General features: G+C 42.2%; 2 protein-coding genes across 5 annotated transcripts in view; one reads left to right on the top strand and one right to left on the bottom strand.

The window, feature by feature from the left end:
- Window positions 1-2,096: 2,096 nt before the first annotated feature.
- purab (purine-rich element binding protein Ab) lies at window positions 2,097-8,648 on the bottom strand. The gene has a single exon (XM_023268832.3). It carries the CDS (start codon window positions 8,562-8,564, stop codon window positions 7,719-7,721), a length of 846 nt encoding a protein of 281 aa, XP_023124600.1. The 5' UTR covers window positions 8,565-8,648; the 3' UTR covers window positions 2,097-7,718.
- Window positions 8,649-13,763: 5,115 nt separating this feature from the next.
- Window positions 13,764-23,089, top strand: part of nrg2b (neuregulin 2b) — a 66,654-nt gene continuing 57,328 nt past the window's right edge. For 2 of the 4 annotated variants that reach the window (XM_023268829.3, XM_023268828.3), the window contains exon 1: window positions 13,768-15,250. In XM_023268829.3, the coding sequence (XP_023124597.2) occupies window positions 14,839-15,250 (412 nt within the window). In that variant the 5' untranslated portion in view covers window positions 13,768-14,838. Of the gene's footprint in view, window positions 15,251-23,089 lie in introns of all 4 variants that reach the window. The other 2 variants (XM_023268830.3, XM_035947516.2) reach the window with 2 other exon arrangements.

The raw sequence follows: 23,089 nt of genomic DNA, 5'->3' as shown, positions 1-23,089 counted from the left end.
AAACTAAACATATCCCCAGCGTGGCACTGCTGATGAAGCCAATTTGACATAAACACGTTTGCTTTGTGTAAGTCAGCTTGACAAAACCTACAACTTTAGTCAGAAATAACATATCAGTGAATATCAACTTTATTTGTTAACTCAGGTTTTCTACTTGTTCACACAGAAGGGGACATTAACATCATGTGACTCTTCGTCCACACAGTATGGACCAAAGTAAATCCTGTTTTTGTTCTCAGGATGTTTTATAGGAGAGCTATGAGGAAGATAAAAATGTATGACGGTAAAAAGCACTGAATGCTGTTAGAGAACTGTAAATAGTGTGTTAATATATTTAGTTTACAGATCAACGCAGCTCTTCATTTTAACTTGACAGCTGCCCATCAAATCAGTTTACTTTACATATTTAAACATGCTACTGTGTTGAAATGCTTTTAATTTCTGCCCAAATGAATGTTACTGATTGAATATTCTCTGCAATAAATGCTAATTAATAAATCTTCTAATCAGTGTTCTATGAGCTGCAGCACCAGCAGAGTAAATGGACTTGGCAGCAAATCAGGACCAAACATAAAAAAATATTTATGAGATTTCTGCAATATCAGCTGAATATATGTAGGTTCCCATGGCAACGCAATGCATAAAGTTTGCGATACTGTGACCGCACGACTTCTTTAGTGGGATTAGTAAAGTACAAATCAACAGGTTCACAGATAAAAATATATTTCCTCATCAGGAAACAAACTGGTTAAAGTGCGACGTTTCTTAAAGCTGATTTAACTTCCTCAAGACCGGGTCAGCTGTGCAGCATCAGTTACCGTGGTGATCTAGCGGGATAATAGAGAGAGACCGTCATGAAACTGAAATCTCGGCATACCTCGCTAACCCTTTAGTCCTGCTTCACAGTACCGCCGTCCCCCAACAGGACAATGCAGCTGCTTTAGAACGACTCAAAGAACATGACCAAGAGCCCAGAGAGAGTTAACCCGGCCTCCTAACTCCCTACATCCTAATCCCATCAAGCATCCACAAAATACGCCCGAAAAAAGCTCTTCAAAGGCCACAACCCACAGGATCCTACTATGGATCGACCACTATTGCTCAGTAGTAATCAAGAACAGCAATAAAAATGAGAATCTTGGTGTAAAAATTTTGAATAACACAAACTCCAACACAAAACTCCACTAAAATGCCTTTATTTAGGGTTTATGTATGTTTAATTTAAAGAGAAGCTTTTAAAATTCCTTCATTGTTGATTGGCTGTTAGTTGTGGTGTTTAACCAATCAGATTGGGCTGTGGGCGGGACTTAAGTGACAGCATACAGTGGTGGAAAAAAGTTTTCAGACACCCCATACATTTGTGAGATATTGCATTAAGAATCACTCTCAGGTCTTAAAGTGCAGTTTCTTTGAGTACAGTCAGAACCATAATACTAAACAAATTCTTTAAAAAAGCCTTTAAAAAATTAAAATTGATTGGTTCCATAAAAATAAGAAACTTCGAGTAATGGGTCATTTTGGTAGAATTTAGTTGTTCTTGTAAACAATAAACCAAAAAAAAATTATTTGTATTTGTTTGTGTCTGTCTAATGCAGTCCCACACCTTTAGAAACACAAAAAAATATTTTTCCTAAAATATTTCATGGTAATATTTGAGATTGTATAAAATTTAAAAGGTGTCTGAAAACTTTTTTTCCACCACTGAATGATGACTAAATACAGAGAGAGGCTGCATCAGGGGAATCGTTTTAACTGGAATTGGTTTTTTTTGTTTTTGAAATAGTGCCCATAATCTAAAAAAAAAAATAAAATTAAACAAATACTGGATCCAGTAATTAACCAGACAGATAACTGGCTGATCCCAGACATCCAGAGTTGAAGACGACTGATCAGATGGTTTTAATGTTATTGTCTATTAGATTAAAATATAATTAGAACCTGCACTGTGTATTGGAGTTTACTGTGAGAATAACTATTGTAATGGTAATACTGAGCAACATTCAGTCAGTGGAAACTGTTTATTTTGATGCTCTGAGCCCAGCCCTGCTAAGAATGGATGACTGTAGTGTTGAGACAGTTGTGCCGAGACAGGGACATGTGGAATGACATTTTATTGCGCGATTAGTCATTTTTCAGACAACAAGGCTCCCCCAACATTAAAACAAACAGCAATGTACAAAACAGCACACCTTTTTTGTCTTTTTTTGCCATCAACGGAAATTTAATAAGGTAGTGAGAGTACATAACAGAAAGTAATGGAGTGTCAAGACGCGAGTTATGATGATGTTGTTGAGATGTCTAGGATGAGCTCGATGTCAAAGCCAAAGTAAGCACCATCGTCATGTAGTCAGGAAAGGCCATATTTCAGTAAGAAATATTCTAGAATGGGTGAGGAGAAGTTAAACATGATACAAGAGGGTTTGTTATCACAGTTTTCAGACATTTTTACCAACTAAAAAAAAGAACAATATCGGTGTAGCACTACTTATCATGCAATTTACTTTAGTAAACCTTCTGACACACAGACAAAATATACTTCAATAAGTAGAACTCAATACATCTCTGTCCAGCAATAGTCACAAAGCCTGTAATTTATATTCTTTAAATGTGAGATCCCTATCAAAAATAATATGCAGATTTTTATTTTTCTTAATATATCTAAAGTGCAAGTATTTATCCATTTTTATTCAATGCTTTCTGTAAGTATAAAATACAAAGGAAAAAAACAGCAATATGTTTTGCCTGTTTACATGTTATATTTTTCTGAAAGGAGGAGCATCATATATAACAAACCATATATATATATATACACACACACACACACCACAGATAAAATATTTTTGAAAGATACAACATATTATCTCATATGGGGATGGTAAAGGGATTTAGACCAAACGGTGACATGGGATATGTTCATTGTGCATTGACCCCACCCCTTAAAATCCAGGATCCATTTCCCAACATCTTCAAAACATTTGAAAGAACGTCTTTGTAACTATACACAACAGTAGCCTTTACAGTCTGCAAACATGATGGACCCTACTAGTGTGCAAACAGAAGACGTGCTGAATGAGCTCCTCTGTCAGTGGTTTGTGATGAGTCATATAGTGCTTGGCTTTGACCAGAGGCTGCGATTAGCTGTGTGATTTAACCAGGAAACTCTGAATGGCCAATGAAAGACTACAACACTGAAACCAGAAACGGAGCACATTTGGTTGTCTGGACCACCTCCATGGAAGTCTGTGTTCAGTCAGTTACAGTTTGGTGGTTTTGGAGGCGGGAAGCCAACGCCCACAGTTCGTGCGTGGAAGTTTGCTGTTAATAAGTCGTGTTTGAATGCGGTCAGAAACATGGATAATCTCCCCGCTGAAGACAAGAGGAACAAGCAGACAAAGTACCTACAGCTGCAGCCATCCTAGCAATCTGACTTCACGTGCGACAGGTAGCTGCTGCTGCACGTTTGAGATTAATTTCTCTGTTTCTGTCAGTCACTGTATGTGAGGAATGGTCGGGTTAGCTGGAGTCTGAGCAACAAAAACAGAAGCTCTTCTAAAGAAAATCTGACAAACGAACACTGCAGTTGTAACAGACAGAAGGCCGTCATGATTAAGGATTGCTACGATGGCTACCACTGTATAATAAAACCAAAACATGACTCTCATCAGTGCTAACAGCTTCGGTGCGCCTTCAGTCGTGTACTCTGAACTTAGCCACTGAGGACAGCTCACAGGAAACAAGATGAACAACATCTGCCTACCATTTTGCATTTGAGTCCCAGAAACTGATGACCGTGTAATGTGGGCACAACATGGCTGCAAGGTCACTCCACGTTTTGCTGTCATAAAACGAGATTTGATCACTGTTTTCAGCAAAATCACAATCCCCCTTCCTGCGTAGCTCCAGCAGAGCTACGACCCAAAAACAGACAAGTCATGTTTCACAACAGAGTCACTCTGTGCTAAAAACACAACCGACCCAGTAGCACCTTTCGGTTACAGTCTGTAACAAAACGAGACAACACGTCTTTTAATCTTTAAAAAAAAAAAAAAAAAGTGTGCGTTTCACAGAGTGAGGCATCCACAAAGTGAACTCTATGAGCAGGTTCAGCCTCTCCTTATATTTGGCCATAAGAGAAAGACAAAAAGGAGAAAGGAAGTGTTATATTTCCAGTCTTCATGTAGCATGAGCCTCCTGGAGGCCTGAATTCAATCAAGCTAAAGCTCGACAACTTTGGGGAATAAGTGCTGTATCGCCACAGAGTCCAGACTCACGTTGAACTAAAGATGAACTCAGATTGACCTCAGATGTGCTTTGCTGGGCACATAGTCATAGGTGGTTTGCACGTGTGTTCAATGGAAATGGGCTCCTCTATAATTCACAGGGCAGTGTGAAGAAATACAGTCGTCTCTGCAGCAGGGGAAGAGATTTCCTGTTCTTCCCCAAAGCAGAGAGTAAACTGGCTCTGTGTACCAGCCGGGTCAGGAGGTGGTGGTGGGCTGCTGCTGGTGAAGCCCCCACAGTGCAGCGCCAGGCTTCATCTGGCCTCACCGTCACTCAGACACAAACCTGGGCCAAAAAAGTCCTGCGTGGAACAGATGGGCTTTTCTGGAACATTTTTATTCCTGCCTCTGTTGCAACAGGCATGACCAGTCGAACACAGATCAACTTTTTCCTTTTTTTTTTATTTTTATTTTTTTTATTCCTGACACCTTTATTCTTTTTAGCCCTGGTGGGGAATTCTGCTTCAGTCTCACCTCAGGTCTGGTCGGACCAGGCTGGAACTGCCACGTTTATCTGGCCGAGGCCTCGAAAGCTGCATGTGTTTCCCCATCATATCAGCTGGATGTTATCCCACTGAGACTAGGCTTCGCTTTAGCTTAACCTGCTTTGAATAAGCCTGATTAATGAACTAAACACTTCAAGGTCATTAAGCCTAAAGGTCAGTCGGGTCAAAATGAAAGGATGGACCGTGTATCCTAAGTGACGCATACACAGACAGTGAGTCAGGGCCTTTTTCTATGCTTTGAAGCTCGAGCTGGGAAAGAGAAGCAGAACTGAGATCAGCCCACACCAGAGAGAAGGATTTTGATCCTCATTGTAAAAACAACAACAAACTCCTCTGTCCTTTGGCTCTGCCGCGGCGGATCGCTATCGCCCGGCTCAAGTGAAACCACAAAAAAAAGCCAAATCGCGGTTCACCTGTCTGACGATCGACAGTCCCAGGCGAGAGAAGGGGTCGCACTCAGGCTACAAACACACAAGGTTCCTGGCTTCTAATGACAAGAGGCCTTGTGCAGCTCTAGACACTATTCAAAATACTTTAGAGGCCTCCCAAACACTCAGATAGCAACAAGAGGCCTCAACAGGGGGAGACCGTATGAGTGTGTGTGTGTTTGTCAGCCACCCCTGGACTCAAGCACCAAGATACTATTGAGCTTCAGTGTAGGCCACAGCTGAGGACTGACATGGAGACAGTCGGACTGTCGACTGTGTTGTGTTTGCAGGGGAGGGAAGGGTTTTTCTCTGGGGTGACTCCGCAGGGGGACGTACAACACCCGAACTAGCCTACGCGCACTGAAAGACGGACAAGGCAGCCTACTGGTTTTACAGAATGACAGAAAAAAAGATACCTCACTACTAGTTTGACTTTTTTCACTTTGAGAGCAAGTGCTTGAGAAGAAAGTCTTCACATTTCGGAAAATATAATGCAGATGCATCAGCCTCGTCGTCATGCTTTCAAACATCTACTGATCACATAGCCTATACATTTTTTCGTCTTTTTAATAGTCTATACACGTGATACAATGCCACGATTGGCACGTACACAATATTGCACACTAATATGAAACGTCCTCCACTCGTCAGTGGCTTCGTCTCTGGCTGGGAGGGAGAAACCTGACGCGCTTCGGACAACATAAAGTGGAGAGTAAAGAAAAAAGAGCATCAGAATAACAATAATGCAAAAGTGACATATTCTGAGCGGCGAGGCCCCCAAGGAGCGATCAAGGGGCTGTAGCACCATAAATATAGATAGACACTGCCTCGGCCCTGCATCGACGGGCCTCTACATCCACTGGACTGCACTCAGACTGACTGCATGGGACCGGCCGGCTGGCTGCCTGGCTCTGGAACAGCATCCATCTCTGCTCTGACGAATAACCTCAACCAGCCGCTCCTGATTCAGTTTTTTTTTTTTTTGTTGCTGCTGTTTTTTTTTGTTGTTGTTGTTTTGTTTTTTCAACATCATGGTGCATATGGTGTGCAAAGCCACCAGTAACATCCTCCATGCTCACAGTCAGTCCTGGGTCTGACTCCAGGGAGACACTGGGAGGACGAGCAGCCAGGGGAGCTGCTGGGGATTCAGGGTCCAGGCTGCTGTAACACTGTCAGGCCCCACGGCTCCCCAGCACCTTCTAGACACCCCCACTGTCGCCCCCCTCAAGCTCCCAGCTGCCTTTCAGCGTACTTTTGGTGTTGCCACGCATGCTCCATGCACTGCAGGGCGTGAACCCACAGCCCTGGTGAGTATATATTTCTGCCTACATAACAGCACTCGTAAATGAAAACGTACAGCGGTCGAGGTCACAGACCATCCACGTGAGAACACGTAAACGAGTGGAGTGTATAAGGCACGGGTCGTAATGACGTCAGAGAGGATGCGTTGCCTCGCCGCGCGCTGCGCTGACGCGTCTTTTTTAGTTTGTTTCCGCGCCTGGCGCCCCCACAGGTGGACCTCATCCTTTAGCATCCCCCACCCCCCCAGAGGAAAAAACAACAAAGTAACAAAGAAAAAACTTAACCCACAGAAAACGTGGGTATCTTAATAAGGATTTTTTTTTACAGCTGATTCACAAAATCATAATTAGTACATCTAAGTTAGCACTTTTTTCATTTAAGTTTATATGGACATGGTGCAAGAGGGTTGATATTCAATAGAGTAGCTCAGAGATAGCTTCAGACTATCCCGCTAGTTTGAGGCGCACAAAATAGGCTTTTTAGTTTTGAGTCTCAACCTTTCCATAATGGCATGACGGAAATGCTTTCGATAGCCGACTATGTTTCGGTCAAATTAAAGACTCAAGCCTACTTTGCCAACTTCTTTTCAAAACATGAGCCTACACGCATGCTGACAGGAGTTTACAGGCCTGTAGTGCTGCGTTCATACACTTTTAGAGCGCTTTCATATTTATTCTGCGTACCTTTATAATAAACTATAGGCCTACATCTGGTGTCAGATTTTGGTTTCATCAAGTCCATAATATATTCTCTTTGTGCTGATGTCAAATATTCGTTCTACATGAAGACTGTCATTTTATATAATAGACCTCTGGTTTTATTTTGATTAAATCTTAGTATATTACCAGTCTGAAAACATTTAAACATTTTTTTTCTCGAAATAGCTTTGATGTGTGCAAAATCTGTCGTTGATAGAGATATAAACACTCTGTTCATTGTCATTTAAATCAAGTAGGAAACAGTTCATATCTTACAGTTCAATCCTTGATAGCAGCGGCTTACTGTTACATGGGTGGTAAGTGGGGTGACATCCAGTCAAATGAGCGAGGAGACAGCAGAGCAGCTGTCATGTCTGTGGAGGTTGTGTGTGTGGGGTGATTCCCTTGGAATTTCTCTTTCTATTTTACAGTTAAAAGTCTGGTTTTCTCTCAGAGTTCAGCTTCGTCTCGCTTGTTTCGTCTCAGCTCGTCCCAACATCCGCGTCAGTCATCGTCGCCGTCATCTCCGCCGTGCGGGCCCTCAGGTAGCAGTTCGGAGGCCCGCTTCTCTCGACTCCTCTCCTGGATCTTCCTCATCTCCTCCGCGTATTTACAGAAGGTGTTGCCGAATTTGGACCATACTTTGCAGGGGACTGTTATGGAGTTCCGGTACGTGGGCTTCACCTCGCTAACCCGCATGAAGACCCCGTACTTATTGGAGCCCACGTCGAAGAAGAAGCGCTTGTTGTCGACTGTGAGCGAGGTGCCCTCCGGGAGCTCCGCCGGCTCCTCGTCCACGCCGTAGTCGTCGATGAGTTTGGCCAAAGCGTCGCGGAACTCGATGAGCCCCTGCGCCGGCAGAGCGATGGTCTGGCCTTGCGCGCTTCCCAATCCGGGCCCCCGATTAACGGTCTGCCGAATCCTCAGGAACCGCCCCCTCTGGTTCTCTTTCAGATCCATGTAATATTTCCGATTCTCCCGCACTAGGAATTCGCTCTTGAGCGCCCGCCGGGGCTCATCCTGCACAATGTCCGGGTTGGTCGGGCCCAGCTGGGCGTAATGTTCGATAAAGTCCCCGAGATAATCGCGGAACTCCACGGCGACCGACATGGAGAGAGTGAGGCGGCTCTTGTTTCCCCCAGCCCCGACCTCGGCTATCTTTAGGAAGCGGCCTTTAACATTCTGCTTCACGTCAAGGTAGAAGCGCTTGTTCTGGATGTCGACGCGCTTGGAGGCGAGCTCCTCGGTGTCGTGCTGCAGCCGGGACATGGCGCCCATCGCGCCCGGAGGCAGCGAGCCGGGGCCTGCGGTGGGCCCTCCGTGGTCACTGCCACTGTCTCTGTCCGCCATGATGCTGCCTCCCTGCTTTACCTTCCACCGTCTCCCTCTGCCTGCTGCAACCTCGACTGCCCGTCAAACCGCTCCGCCGCTCTATCGCGAGAGGAGAGGATGAAAAAATGAAAGTAACTGTAGTCGGTGCTACTGTAGTACTCGGAGCGGGCTGCGTTCAAGACACCGGCGCTGTTTTTGCAACGTTTTTTTTTTTTTGCAAGATTCTCCTCGCTGCCTTTAACGTGGCTTTATATTGCCAGAGAAAGTTGAGCCCCACCTGCGTGAAACACTGCAGCAGACACACACACACACACACACACACACACACACACACACACACACACACACACACACACACACACACACACACACACACACACACACACACACACATTAATTGATACAAAAATATATAGACAGATAAACATGCAGGGATTGGCTTCACATTAAACTACATGCAGACCCCACGGCACACTGTGTCTAAAGCACAAGAAAACCCACCGACTCCCACCTGCCGGTTGTCGGTTCGGGTGTTTCAGCACCTCGGACAGCTGTTTGGGGGCTTCAGCACCACGGACAGCGAACCCGCTCAGTCCCGGCGGAGGCAGCCAGGAGGTGGAGCAGACATTTGTGAATGAGCCGCGGATGGAGGCTGAGTGGGAGTCTGATCCTCTGTGAAGCATCATGAATCATTACCCTGTGATTGGACTTGGCTGCTGTAATCATTGTTTGTCAATGGGGGGAATCTGAAGGGGTTAATCAGCAACGAAGCGGTATAAAGTTTACTGTCGTCAAATAAAAACTTGATCAACTTGTCAGGTATAAGCAGCTAATCCTCATAAAACTGCAGGAATCTCCGCAAGAAAGTTTATATATTCAAACTACTTCACAGGCAAATACCAAAAAATAAAGTTTAACTACATGAATAAAGTAAAATACACAAAATAATATTATTGAAACTAATTGGTTAACAGCCAAAGACATAGATATACTATAAAGCATAGATAAGAACAAATAAAAACATAACATAAGCTGCAATGAAATAAAATAAAACTAATTGAATAAAAGGCAGACAAGTTCAATAAAAGTATTGACAGTGTACACAAGACAGTTTAACTAAAAGCAGTGGGAGGGAAAGAACTGGCTTTTGATTTCTAAAAACGCTGGCATTCTGGCTAAATAGAGAAATATTTTGATTATACCCATGAATTTAGCCTGCATACATGGTGATAGATATTTTGTGGCTTAATTTCAAACAATATGCAACACGTGATCTAGATTTAGATCTTCAATCATTTAATTTTAATTTCACACTCAGATTTGTTGATTGACACAAAATACATTCATTTAGTTAATAAATGTTACTTTTTAGGATTTCTAAAGTTGTAAAACTTCTCTGATTTGTTGCTTTTTTCTGCTGTAAATAGTTTTAAAATTATACATTTTCTCACAAAAATAAGTCATTTGACAATTCAACACATTTTTCATCATTCACTGACATTTTATTGGACAAAACAATTAGTTGATCACTGTAGTTACTAGTTTAATTGGTCATAAAATAATGTTGAGCACAGAGATAGGTTAGCAATTTAGGAGAATATTGACAAATTAACAGAATATTATGAATGTCAGTGGATAAAATCTGAAAAAAGGAGGCCACCTACCAGTAAACTTTTAATCATCTATATGTTTTTTTAAGTCCTGCTCTGTAAAGAAAAGTGACTTACAAGTTGCAGAACATATGAAAAAGTGTGCACTGTACAGGAAAAAGATTCACATAAACTTCTGATTCTGTATTTGTAAGAGTAATAATTAATACAGCTTTGATGAGTTTCTGAAAATCTAAAATGGAAAAGTTGTTTGTGTATTTCTGACTAAATCCAGCCTTTACCATTATGATATGAGTTTATAAGTCAACAGATGGGACTCGACTTTACCCATGAGAGCTGCTTGTGATGTAGAAAAATTAGAGAGGAAATCTAGGTCAAGAATACAAAAGCATATAGTAAGAAGAAGGATGGCTGCATGGCTCAGATTAGCAGTCTGTATTTTAGCTGAAAGTGTATCATTAGAGGGCAGCTTCAGTGAAATGCTTGGATGTTGGGGTAGCAACAGTAGCAGTACCCCTCTGAAACATGGAGGCAGGAACCAGTTTTCACTCCCCTCTGCTTTGTCAACAGATTATTTACTTTCAGGGCTAATTTGGAAATACCTAAATTGTGCAGGAGGCCTCTGAATGGTTCTGATAACTAGAGGGGAGACGGATCGCTGAGTGAAAAGGTCACAGGACAGATCAGACCTGAAGGACTGCATTTATTTATTCATAAGACTCTTACTTTACCCCTTACATTACCTGTTTTAAGTCATTTCTTAACTCTTAACGCATAAGTGATTGGAAAAGAATCAATGGGTTTTTATACCATTTTTTTGCCTTTTTGGTTAAGAATAATAGTTTGTATTTTTTCGTCCACACAAGAATGATTTCATGTTTGAAACATGTTTATTTTTCACTTTATAACAGATTTTGGACATTTTGATGATTGAAAAAGAAGAATATTGCACAGAACAGCAATAGACGAATGTCAACATCCATTTTGTTGACAGTTTTCCACTCTTTTCCTCCAAATTTGTGCACTTCATCACCTCATATGATATTATCAGTGAAAAAGAGCTTGTGGTAGTAATACAAATATCACAGTTTATTTAAAAGTATAAAAGGTAGCTTAAAATTTGTAATGGGATGATTCAAAAAACATGTTTTTTGAGAAATAGCTGGAATATGAAATGCTAAAAACTTTTCAATACAAAGATATTGCTAGAAAATGACCTCATCAGGTCATTTTTGACCCATTTATGCATCTAAGGGTTAAAACCCATTTTTTATCTATCCATTATCTATACATCGCTGAATCCTCATTAGGGTCACAGGAGGCTGGAGTCTATCCCAGCTGACTTTGGGTGAAGGCAGGGACACCTGGACAGGTAACCAGTCTACACAGGGCTACATATAGAGACAAACAATCACACTCACATTCACAGCTACAGATAATTTAGAATCACCAATTAACCTCAGCATGTTTTTGGACTGTGGGAGGAAGCCGGGGTATCCAGAGAAAAGCCACACATGCACAGGGAGAACATGCAAACTTCATGCAAAATGATCCCAGACCCAGGCCGGGATGTGAACTGGGAATTAAAACCCATTTTATTAGGGTATTTTATTCTCTTTTACAGAAATCAGAAAAGCCTTTAATGCCAAGTGAATTGAACATGATGCATAGACTTGCTCAGCAACAACAGACATAAAAGAATAAATATACAAATCTAAATCTAAGAAATTCTAAATAAAAATGCTGTAAGTATAAGAAGTACTGTGTAAAAATAAGTGTAAACAAATTACTGTGTTAAAAAAGACAGAAATTTGCTTTTAACCAGGGTAATAAATTAAAGTACAATTTATTACAATATTACCCCCTTTGATTTATTGATAACAGCAATGGTTTAAAAAAAATGAGGCCAATATAATATAATATAATATGATACAATACAATACAATACAATACAATACAATACAATATAATATGTAAGGCTCTTACTGTTTTCGTTTTTATTTACCCCCTTCTTTTAAATCATCATTTATTTTTTTTAAATTAATTGATTTACTCATTTATTTAATGCATTTACAACAGCAGTGGCAAAAAAAGAATTTCTAAGTTGTTTTTTTTTAGGAACAACAGTCTCAAGTTGAATAATGACAAGTTAACTGCTTGATTGGAGCGAATATTGAATATTAATAATGTCAGCAGATAAAACCTGAAAAGAGATTTCTTCCTTTTTTGAGACGTGATGGACACTGGGATTTATTTATAAGACTTTTACATTATCTCATTACTGTTCTTTTAGATCAATGTTTTCTTATAAATCACTTCTTAAAACCAGTTTTATTTCTCTATTTTAGTCTCTTTAACCCTTTAAAAAATGTTTTTACTTATTGAATTTATTTAACTTTCATTTCCTTTTATTCTAGTTGTTGGTGCTTTTAATATTTTATTATTTCATTTTCTTTGTATTATTTCTCTGGTTGTTTTTGCCTGACCAGCCATCTCTTGTTCTCAGTGTTTTTTTTAAAAGTATCCTCCTTTTTTTGGACCTGTCTGCAAAACATTTTCTAAACTCTGCTTTAAAAATGTGCTCTATAGATAGTTGTTATTATTTATTACCAGTAATTATATTTTCATTGTGGGCTCTTATCATATACGCTCAAACTACTAGATGACGCTGTTTTTGCTGAGCTTGAAAAATCTAGTTTTATTGCAACCTAAAATTACCTGCAGAAAAATCTAGACTTGGACTCGTTTTTTTCATTTTATTTTACTTCCAGCTACTTGACTCATTTTTTAAATACTTAAATATTGTAATTAATGTTTTTATAGCGATCTAAGTTTCTTATTTGTGCATCTGTTATTCTATTACTGCATTATAAAAGACACCTTCATACACTTAGTCTAAATAAAAGTTGAATAAATGAATGAAAATGCAGCTCCACTGATCTGAACCCATCACCATTTCTTACTGAGCACATTTTAAGCAGCTCTATGAACTCAAACTGCATTTCTGCCTCATTGTAAAACATATTTAGTCCATGTTCTGTAAAAGATGCGTGCAGGGAGGAGGCTGTCATTCATTGCAGCAGCAGCAGCAGCCCAGTTGTGGCCTTCAGTCCATGTGATCGGAGCACTAAAGCTGTCATCTCTCAGCACCAGTCTGCTCCCTCATGTGACCTGATGAAATGGCTTGTCATACATTTTCTTTATCATCTCATTCTTCTATAATAAAAAAGGAGCCGTCTACATGTCCTCTGCATGACATTATATTTTATCCCTTTCTGTGCACGGACAGTGACCTCTAAGGAAGGGCGCGCACGGGCTCCTGACAGGGAGGCAAATCTTATGAATGGCTGCTGGTGGCAGATAGATGGAGGAGGGGATACTGGTGGTCACCATGGGAGAAACTCAGCATATTCTGCTAAGGTCTCATTTCATTGGTGGAGACGCGTTCAATGAGGGAGGGAAAGTGGTTTTATTTGTGTAGAATGTGTTTCCTCCATAAAAACCCGCAGTTTGTGGTAAACCACGTGTTGCCACTTAAACTGAACCCGAGGCAGCATCTGTGAACTGCAGTGACAGTGTGGAGGCTGTCAGGGTTTTTTGTGGGGGGGGGCGGAGATGTCTGAAGTGTCTCCTCGCCATGCTGAGGAATCCATTGAGAGAATTTCGCAGCGTTAGTCATCCCAACAACTATCCGCAGTGTGTGTAGTAGTCGCCTGTAGCCTCTCTTTGCACCTCTTGCACCGGAGGATCCACAGTGGGCGCCGCGCAGGGCTGGTTTGGCTGCAGACGCACACTGTGCAGTGCGTGCGTGATTTTCATCCACCCGCAGAGCTTTTCTTTTTTTCTCTTCTTCTCCTTTCCTTAACGCACCGGCATGGTCAACACGCCGGCTGGCTCCGTGGCGCTGCTGGGCCGGTGGGTGCCCGGGTCATTAGGGGTGTTTGCGCAGGACGTGGCGAGCCGACGCCAGTGACCGGGCAGGTGATGTTTGCTCACGTAAGCCGCTCGCGTTTGATGAGGGGCGCAGGGGACGCGGCTGGAGGGTGCGCGCTATTGCAACGCCTCACCGGATGAACCGCCGATGTTCCTCCTCGGTTCTCTCTCTTTCTTTTTTTTAACAGAATCTGCAAGATCGAAATAAGTGGATAAAGGATCCGATTCTGAGATATTTTTCCATTTTCTTGGCGTGCGTCTTTTCTTGTGATTCCCTCATTACGCGCAAGAAGCCGCTTTTTTTCCATCCACAGAGGCAATGCGCCCACCCATGCGATGCTAGCCTATTAGCTGGAGAGAGAGAGAGAGAGAGAAAGAAAGAGAGAGAGAAAGAGAGAGAGGTTTCAGCCCTGGATTCGAGAGGAGGCTAATTTACGAGTCTTGTTTTGCCTTTCAGGAAAAGGGGGAGATCAGAGGGGGAGGGTGGCTGGTGAAGGAGAATGCAGCAATCACATTTTTAAGCATGCACAAGCGGGCCGTTCCCGGTTCCTAGGCTGCTGTGTGTCCCCCCCATCCGACGCCAGCAGCCGTATGGGGAAAGCAGCGGCAGACACAGATGGCATGGACACTTCCACAAGGTCTGCCGCTCTGCCCTGCCCGCTCTGCCGCCGGAGCCCGTTCGCCGCCGTCTCTCTCTTCCAGCTCGCTCCGCCGCCCAGCAGCACTGCAGCACAGCACAGGCTGACGGCATGAGGCTTGATCCAGTGCATTTCTCCATGCTGGTCATCGGGGTCTCCTTCGCCTGTTACGCCCCGAGTCTCAACTCCCTCCAGGACCAGGCGTACCGATCCGCCGTGGTCATCGAGGGCGAGGTGCGCTCCTCCCCGGAGAACGTCTCCTCCCGGGAGCCCTACAGTGTGAATGTCAAAGTGCTGGATGTGTGGCCCGTCAACAGCGGCGGCCTCGAGAGGGAGCAGCTCGTGACCGTCGGGGACTTCGGCTCCGAGGCCCCGTGCACCACCGTGGAGAAGGACCACAGATATATCTTTTTCATGGACCCCACCGCCGAGCCTTTGGTATTCAAGGCATCGTACGCCCCTGTGGACGCCAGCGAGCCGGAGCTGAAGAAGGATGTGGAGAGAGTGCTGTGCGAGGACTGCGGTAAGTTTCTGAAAGGCTTCCCCGTTCATACCTGCCGTGCACCATCATCAGGGCCAACTGGAGCTGCCATGGTGATGTAAGGAGACCCACTCTGCGCGTGCACGTGTGCAGTCCATACAGTGGTGTTTTCAGACATGTATGCGTGAATGTTCCACCTCCGTCCTCCATAACCCGGTCACCCGTAGTCAAATGAGTCAGGAGAATGAGTGAAAAGTGTGGATTCAGGAAACTTGCCTGGATTCCTGCATCATCACATCAGTGCATGAAGCAGCCAACATGTGGAGCTTTAAGGTGGAACAGGAACATCACCTTCTATATCTGTGTCTATATATGTGTATGTGAATGTGTGTGTGTGTGTGTTTGAGGTGTGTGTGTGTTTGAGGTGTGTGAGGGGAACCAGGGTCTTCATATAACCTGCTTTTCCAAACTCCCGTCAAATCTGCTGCTGTTCTACATCAGAAATCGCGGCACAAAAATCCCTGACAGAGCCGGCGTTGACTGCAGCGACAGTATGTGGGTGGTGGTAGCAGTTCAAATCTCTAAACTTGTTGCCAGTGCCTACCATGTATGTCTAAAATTGTCCTTTTTGTTCTTGCAGCGTGTCGAGCAACACAAACTGCTGTAGCACTGCTTCACTAGAAGTAGCTAAAACCACAAGAATAGGTTTAACTCCACAATAAAAGGCCTGGGGTAAAGTTTTAACATGATGCTTGTGCACTTTTTGCACCGTGTTGTTCTCTCAGACAGGAAAGAAAATGTCAAACTTCCTCTTAAACACATGAATTATCTCTGTGATTAATGCATGTTGTATCTTTACTCAATCTACTAGTTGTAAGACCTCTGGAGCCTCTTTCTTTTAACAATATTCCCTTAAAAACAACATTGACTTCTAGGTAAATTATCTTTATTGTCCATTCCGCTGCCTTGGAAAAGGTTTATCTACAATTTGTGGCATCTTCTTGTCCTGTAGTTTCTCGTGCTGCACAAAAAAGAGGCATGCTTTAGTGTAAAACTTCACCACAAAACCTGTTTTCCAAATCTAGAATAAGCACGATTCCTGTACAAACCAGGTTCATCTACAGTATCAAATCCTAACAGGAGCTCAGATGTCTCAACAAAGGGTTCATCCAGCGTTTGAGTCGACAACGTGACGTTCTATTTTACCTGCACAACATGCTAAAATTATCAAGTCATTTGTTTATGACAGCACCGTTGCAATCAGTCTGAACACATTTTCTGAGCAGGGATAAGCTCAGGGGAGGAGATGCCCACTTATGAGCTGCATGCAAACACACAAAGACATGTTTCCATCACTTCAGGAGACGTTAGTGACTCACATTCACGTTCTGGCGACTTGCCCCTAAACTTAATTACAATGATTAGTTTCTAGCTTTTTGTCCCCACATTGTGAGCGTGTGGATGGATTCAAGCGCCCACATGCACATGCTTAAACGCACAAAACATACAGGGAGAAACACAACCTAATTAGACACTTCAGTGTGTGGTGACGCTACAGATGCACTGTGGCAACCAGTAATCTCTAGGAAACCAGTGTTTGTCACTTCCTCCACATCTGTTTTCTAGGATCGCTGCAAATCTAAAACTAATCTCAGAATTGCGTTGGATAGAGATGGTCATGAGATTAAATTAGCATCTTTTCTGAGCAATAATTCCAAAACAGTAACAAACCCTTGTTTGTTAAAACCCTTGTAAAAGTGAAATATCTTTAACCAGCTCTGCTACAGTGAAGCTGAATGTGGCCCTAGTTTAAAAACTGCAAGCAAAGGTCAACATTTAAAATCTTTCTTTGCAGCATGAATGCTCAGTCCATCTCAAACACACGAACCTTCAGTGAATAAGTGTTACAAATTAGTCCACCTCTGCATGGTGTCTATAAGGGCTCATTGGTCAGGACTTCTCCTCAGTTGTATCTCGCTCTCTGGCCACACTGGCACTTTTCTCCGGGTGGATGCAGAAACGTCAGAGTAAACCGGTGAATGAGCTACGACCCAGCAGGACTCCGTGCCAAAACCCGGGCCAGAGATTTGCACGGAAAGATGCTGCAGGAGGCTTTAATTTGAGATAGAAGTCATTGCAGCTCTGAGATGGGTCGGTGAGGGGCGTGTCAGCAGACACACACCCTGAGCTGAACCAATCCAAAAGTAAGTCCAAACAGGCAGCCGGCCAATCACAGCCAAACTGTTGCAACACCCACCTCTGGACTCACTCTGCTACCAAATTTCTATCAACATCTTCACATTAACGCAGTGGCTTTAGCCTCAGGTACCAAGTGTTACAATAGCACAGTGTAAAAAGCTGTGTCAGGCCTGAAACCAGTTACAAAAATACATTTCCAGACAATTTTTCTACAGTTTTGAGTTAAAAGTGTTCACAGCAAACTGATAGCAAGAATGACTGTAAAATTCTGGAGAAAGAACAGAGATCCAGCTCTAAATTTCCTTTGTGTGTAAGAAAACTATGGAATACGTGTGAAAACTTGAACACAAGCGAGCATTCACCACATCGCATGACATCACCAGAGTGCCAGAATGATCATTTTCTGTTTAAAGATCACTTATTTGTCTGAAAAACTACAAACCAACCTGAAAACAAAGAAGGAGCTGCAGTTCTAGCTCTATTAGTTGTCTTGCTTCCCCATTTTTCCAGACCACCAACACCTGTCGGACCGATACGCTGAATTTTACAGACATGTTCTGGATATTTCTTGGTTACATGAATATCTTGAACCTACAAGATAACATCATTGCTGGCTGTAATACCAAAAGAATGATGTAAAAGGTGGTTATCGGGTTACAGTCTGAAGGTTTAATTCAGACTTTGCACCAGCGAATGTTGACATTTTGAAGTTAGAAGACCCCTCGCTGTGAGAGAAATTATGAGACAGTAAATCTTTTTGCGCCATAAAAGACAGAAGAGCCATCTTCCAAAAGCACAGCCAATGTTGATGAAATGGAGAGAGCAGCCAGCCTCTCTTTTACTGTTTATATGTTATTGAGCCTGCCATTGCTACTCCAATAAGCTCTGCTGTTTCCCCACTCCAGCTCTGCCCACACCTCTGATGCAGCTGTCGTGGGGATTATTTACATGGAACTTTCCCACAATCTGCAAATCAGTCTCAGTATAAATAGGTGCAACTTTAAGGTTCAGTATTTTACATTACACTGTCTTCATTAAGCCTTCAAGGCTGCAGATGTTGGATAGGAAATCTTTGATCTGTCCAGTGTCTCCATTGAGCTCTGCTTCACTGATCTATGTGGACTGCTCACACTCTCCTGTTTAAAAAAAGTACAAAACCAATCCTATCTGACATCCCAGGCAGGCTGCAGCGTAATGTAGGTCTTCTCTGATCATTGCTGTTGGCGTGCCTTTTAAGATGCATTGACAGTTTCTTCCTAAAATAGCTTTATCTGATGCCCAAACATGCTCCTGTCACTGATGCTGTATCTAATGCTGCATACCTCGAGCACAACTCTCCCTCCACCCTCTGAATCTCTCCTGCTGCTGCAGCTGCACTGACTGGTTCAGCTTATTCCTGCCCTCCTGTCAGTCACAGAAACAGACAGGGACATATTTAGCTTTGACACTACCCGGAGACGACACAACATTCAGCTCAGGGACAATTTTATGTTACCAGGAATGTCTAAAAATACATTTACTACTATTCTGTAAAACACTAGTGTGTCGTCTTCTAGCTCCTGTGTTTAAAATATTAGTTTAGGTATTTGAAAGAATGACTGTTGGTGGTTTTAGGAGAGGTTTTGTGCCACAGGATAGATCATGAAAAGTTTCTTGGACTCCTGTTTGATACAGTCCACAATCAAAACTTGTGCTCACCAGTTCAATCAAATTTTACACAACAAAAGCCATCCTAGGGTGCTTCACATAACATAACAATATTACAATATTATATTATACAGAGAAGCCCAACAAATTGAGAGAAATGCTTTCAGTAGCTCTTTGGCGATTGTGGACAGAAAAAACTCACTTTTAATAGCAGGAAATCTTTAGCAGAACCAGGTTCAGGGAGGCAGATGTCTACCTCGGTTATATAAAGGAATACATTTTGAGAATCTGAGGAAATAAAAGTTCATCACAGGTCTTAAAATCAGGCAGCTGAGGTTTGTGTCCTGTGGGATGATAATCCTTAGATGTTGTTGACTTATTATTCAGTTTTGATATTATTATTTTCACTTTCTGTTGCTGTTTCGTTCGGTTTCGCCACTAAAACTACTTGGTAATACCGAAGAAAACTATAAAAAGCAGGGAGGTTTTCAGACCTGCACAGAAATACCTGCAGAGTACAAAAACAAATTACAAGGAGGGTCTTTCCATCTGTGATTTGCTTGAAGGAAAAGAAACGCGGCATAGTTATGTAACAATCAGCGTACGTTTGTCCATCTATCTGTCTGTCTGTTAGCAACATTACTCAAAAACGGATTTGGATGAAATTTTCAGGGAAGGTCAGAAATGAGACAAGGACCAAGCGATTAGATTTTGGCAGTGATGCAGCTTATAGTCTGGATCCACGTATTTCTTAAAAATTTCTGTATCTTTGCGATTAATAGTTGCCAGCCGACCCACTTTCTGCACTTTTTTTTTGCTCGTTGAAATTTGAGTCTGTTTGAACCACAATCAAAAAGATAAAAGCCTGAAATTTTCCTTATTTCTCATCATGCCATTGATTCAAAAGTCTTTAAAGTGACATAAATATAATGATTAAGTAAATTAATTCAGTACTTATAAGACGTAACAGTTCACTCCGTTTCTCCAGCCTATAAAGTGGAGTCCAAAAACAAAAACATTCGGATTAGACCATCTCACAATATTTTAGTTTTTCTGCAAAAATGACTTTGTTTCCTGTTTATGTGACCAAATATTTCACATTAAATAGTACTCAATATGCTTTGTTCTGTATTATTGTGACATGAAGCTACATATAGCTCAGAAAATATCTCGTTAACTTCTGCATTGTCAGTTTTTTTGTTAATGTGAGTCTAAATATAACTTTTAATGTTTTTTTTTTCTTGTTTAACTCGCCCATATACAGATATTGTTTGATCTACTTTTAGACAATATTGCAGATTGGGATCAAATGTGTCACAAGAAAAACAGTAATAATTTTATCTTTAATGGTTCCTGAGATATTGTTGTTCAAGCAACTTCAAATTTTAATGCGTAAATAAGTGGGTAGCAGGCAATTATTAAAACTATTTTGTCTCGAAAAGTATTTGACACGTCGAGCTGAGATTTCACAAATACTGTACCTTTAAAAATATCCATAGTTTAGGATTTTAAAATTATCATGGACATTCAGAGATGGTTGAACAGAAATTGTTCTAAAAATCTGAGATGGGATGATTTAGGGGAGACGAGATGCAACATTACTGGGATGCATAACAACCGATCTTGCAAACCAGTGCATGTATGTGTGAATGTGTGCAAAATAAATTTATAGTGAACCTATAAAGGACACTGTCTATAGCTGTGGAAGGCATACATGCATATGATGCTATTTTGACTGCATGACTTGTCCGTATAAGACCGTGTTTGCATGTGCATTTAATGTCAGCAAATCATAAAGAGCAGTATGATTTTTGTAAACAAAAACACAGCTCAGTTAAAGGGAAAAAAAATGAACAATGTTTATTTGTGACATCCTGAAATCTTTTGAATAAGTGCATGTAAAATGTATGAACTTTTCACAACACTGGTGTTTGTCAGTGTTGGTAACTAAGAAAACTGAGGCAACCCGAACCATAATCGAAATGTAACCAAGTAGTTTTGATGCCTGAACGTGACTAAAGGACGAGTACCTCTAAGAATTAGTGTCACAAACGTCAGACCCTAAATGCAGAATTAGTGCATCTTTATGAAGCTCCATTTGCAAACGCTCGTATGTGCCGTTTTCGAGTCATCGCAGATCGACTTAATCTGTCGTTCAGGTACGAGGATGTGTTGAATTTTTCTCGGTTAACATGCACCGCTGTCTCTCAGCTCAGGTTCACATCGGTGTGTGCAGCAGCTGGAGGGCAGAACCACTGTGGCATTGATCTCCAAATCCCAGAATTAGGAGATTTCTGCTCTGGGGCAGCATGTCAAAACAATCCTTGCAACAGGAAACACATCCAAGGCCACAGCAGCGAATGAGGTTTAAAACAAGCCCAGCGAATTTAGAATTTCATTACGTTTTTTTCTTCCTAATGCTCGCAGATTCAGGTCTCTGTTAACATAGATGTAGCAGAAGCTGGTTTGTCTGTTCTGGGCTCAACACTGTTTCCTTCATTAAGAGGCGTTCCACCTTAAGCCAGAGTAAAGGTGGAACTCATGCATGTGCTGTATGTGAATGTGCATCCAGGGAAATTAACAGGTTGAATCGGTGAGTGACGAGACTTTGTGTGTGTGTGTGTGTGTGTGTGTGTGTGTGTGTGTGTGTGTGTGTGTGTGTGTGTGTGTGTGTGTGTGGCCTCTCACTTGTCTGTCTCATCCTTTTCCCCTCTTTGTTACGTTATCTGTGTCTATTTCAGACACCCTCTGTGTCGCTTTCTCTTGTTTCTCTCTCCTTCTGTCTCTCTCACTGTCCTTGTCTCAACAGAGCATTATACCGCTGCACGCACACACACACACACACACACACACACACACACACACACACACACACACACACACACACACACACACACACACACACACACACACACACAGCAATGCCAGTTTGCTGTTGCTGCTGTGCTGCAGATGCCCCAGTGTGCTGTCATTAGCAGAGAGATCTGGGGCTGCTATAAATTATGCACACTGAATAACAGAAGGCTGAGGATTTCTCCCCTATGTTGCCTGCATGCATGTGTGTGTCTGTGTGTGTCTGTGTGTGTCTGTGTGTGTGTGTGTCGAGGGACGATGTATAGACCATGTCGAGGTTCATTTACGTTCTAACGACATTATAGAGATCAACTCTGCTCGTCGAGGTGTGTATTAGTGCACCTCTCTGTGGCTCAGATCACTCACAGCCGTCTACCTCTTGTACATGTCCTTCAGTTATTTAGTGCATGTGTGTGTGTGTGTGTATGTGTTTGTGTGCGTCCTTGTTTGTGAAGAATGTATCGGCACTCATCTTTTCCAGCAGTCAGTCTTCGTAGAAAACTCCCGACACATGCCTCTTAAAGGGACCAGCCCGGTGCCACATGGCTCAGTTTGTGAATGAGACAAGGTCTTTGTGTAACCCCACTAACACACATGGAAGCACACACATGCAGATACACTGCACACACCACCCACACACACACACTCATGCAGCTGCTGCCGCTGCACACACCCTCCTTCACTGCATCAGCAAAGTGCCTGTTTCAGACAGAATGGATTTGGCCGATGCTCTCAGTGTTTCTCAGCTAAGATTATTTTCCACAGAATTAGATTAGACATCAAATTTAAAATTGAATAATTACAAATGTTTGTGCCAAGAACTTGTCAGTTGGTGTTGCAGATAAAAACGCTGAAAAATTACAAGTTTGTGGTTTTGATAAATCTGAGACGTCTTACTCTTTTCTTGGAAAGACATTTTAATCTTTGGCATTCTTGTCCATAAGTGGCCCTGCTGTGCCAGACTGTACGGGGCTGGCATGCAGTCAGCATCGCCTGATACTGGGGAAGTTGTAAAATGACATTTTCAGCTGTTATTCTGGGTCGTGAGTGGAACTCTGCTCTGTCACATCCAAGGTGCTTTTGAGCAAAGCATTCAACTGATGAAATCTGTTCCAGAGGTGATGCTCTGTGTCTGTTTTGCTCTGCGTGAGAATTATAATCACTGTAAAGACAACGTAAAGC

Source organism: Amphiprion ocellaris, chromosome 13 (assembly GCF_022539595.1).
Source record: "Amphiprion ocellaris isolate individual 3 ecotype Okinawa chromosome 13, ASM2253959v1, whole genome shotgun sequence".
Taxonomy (NCBI): Eukaryota; Metazoa; Chordata; class Actinopteri; family Pomacentridae; genus Amphiprion; species Amphiprion ocellaris.
Note: the sequence above shows the minus strand (reverse complement) of the source record. Positions and strands in the feature narration are given on the sequence as shown.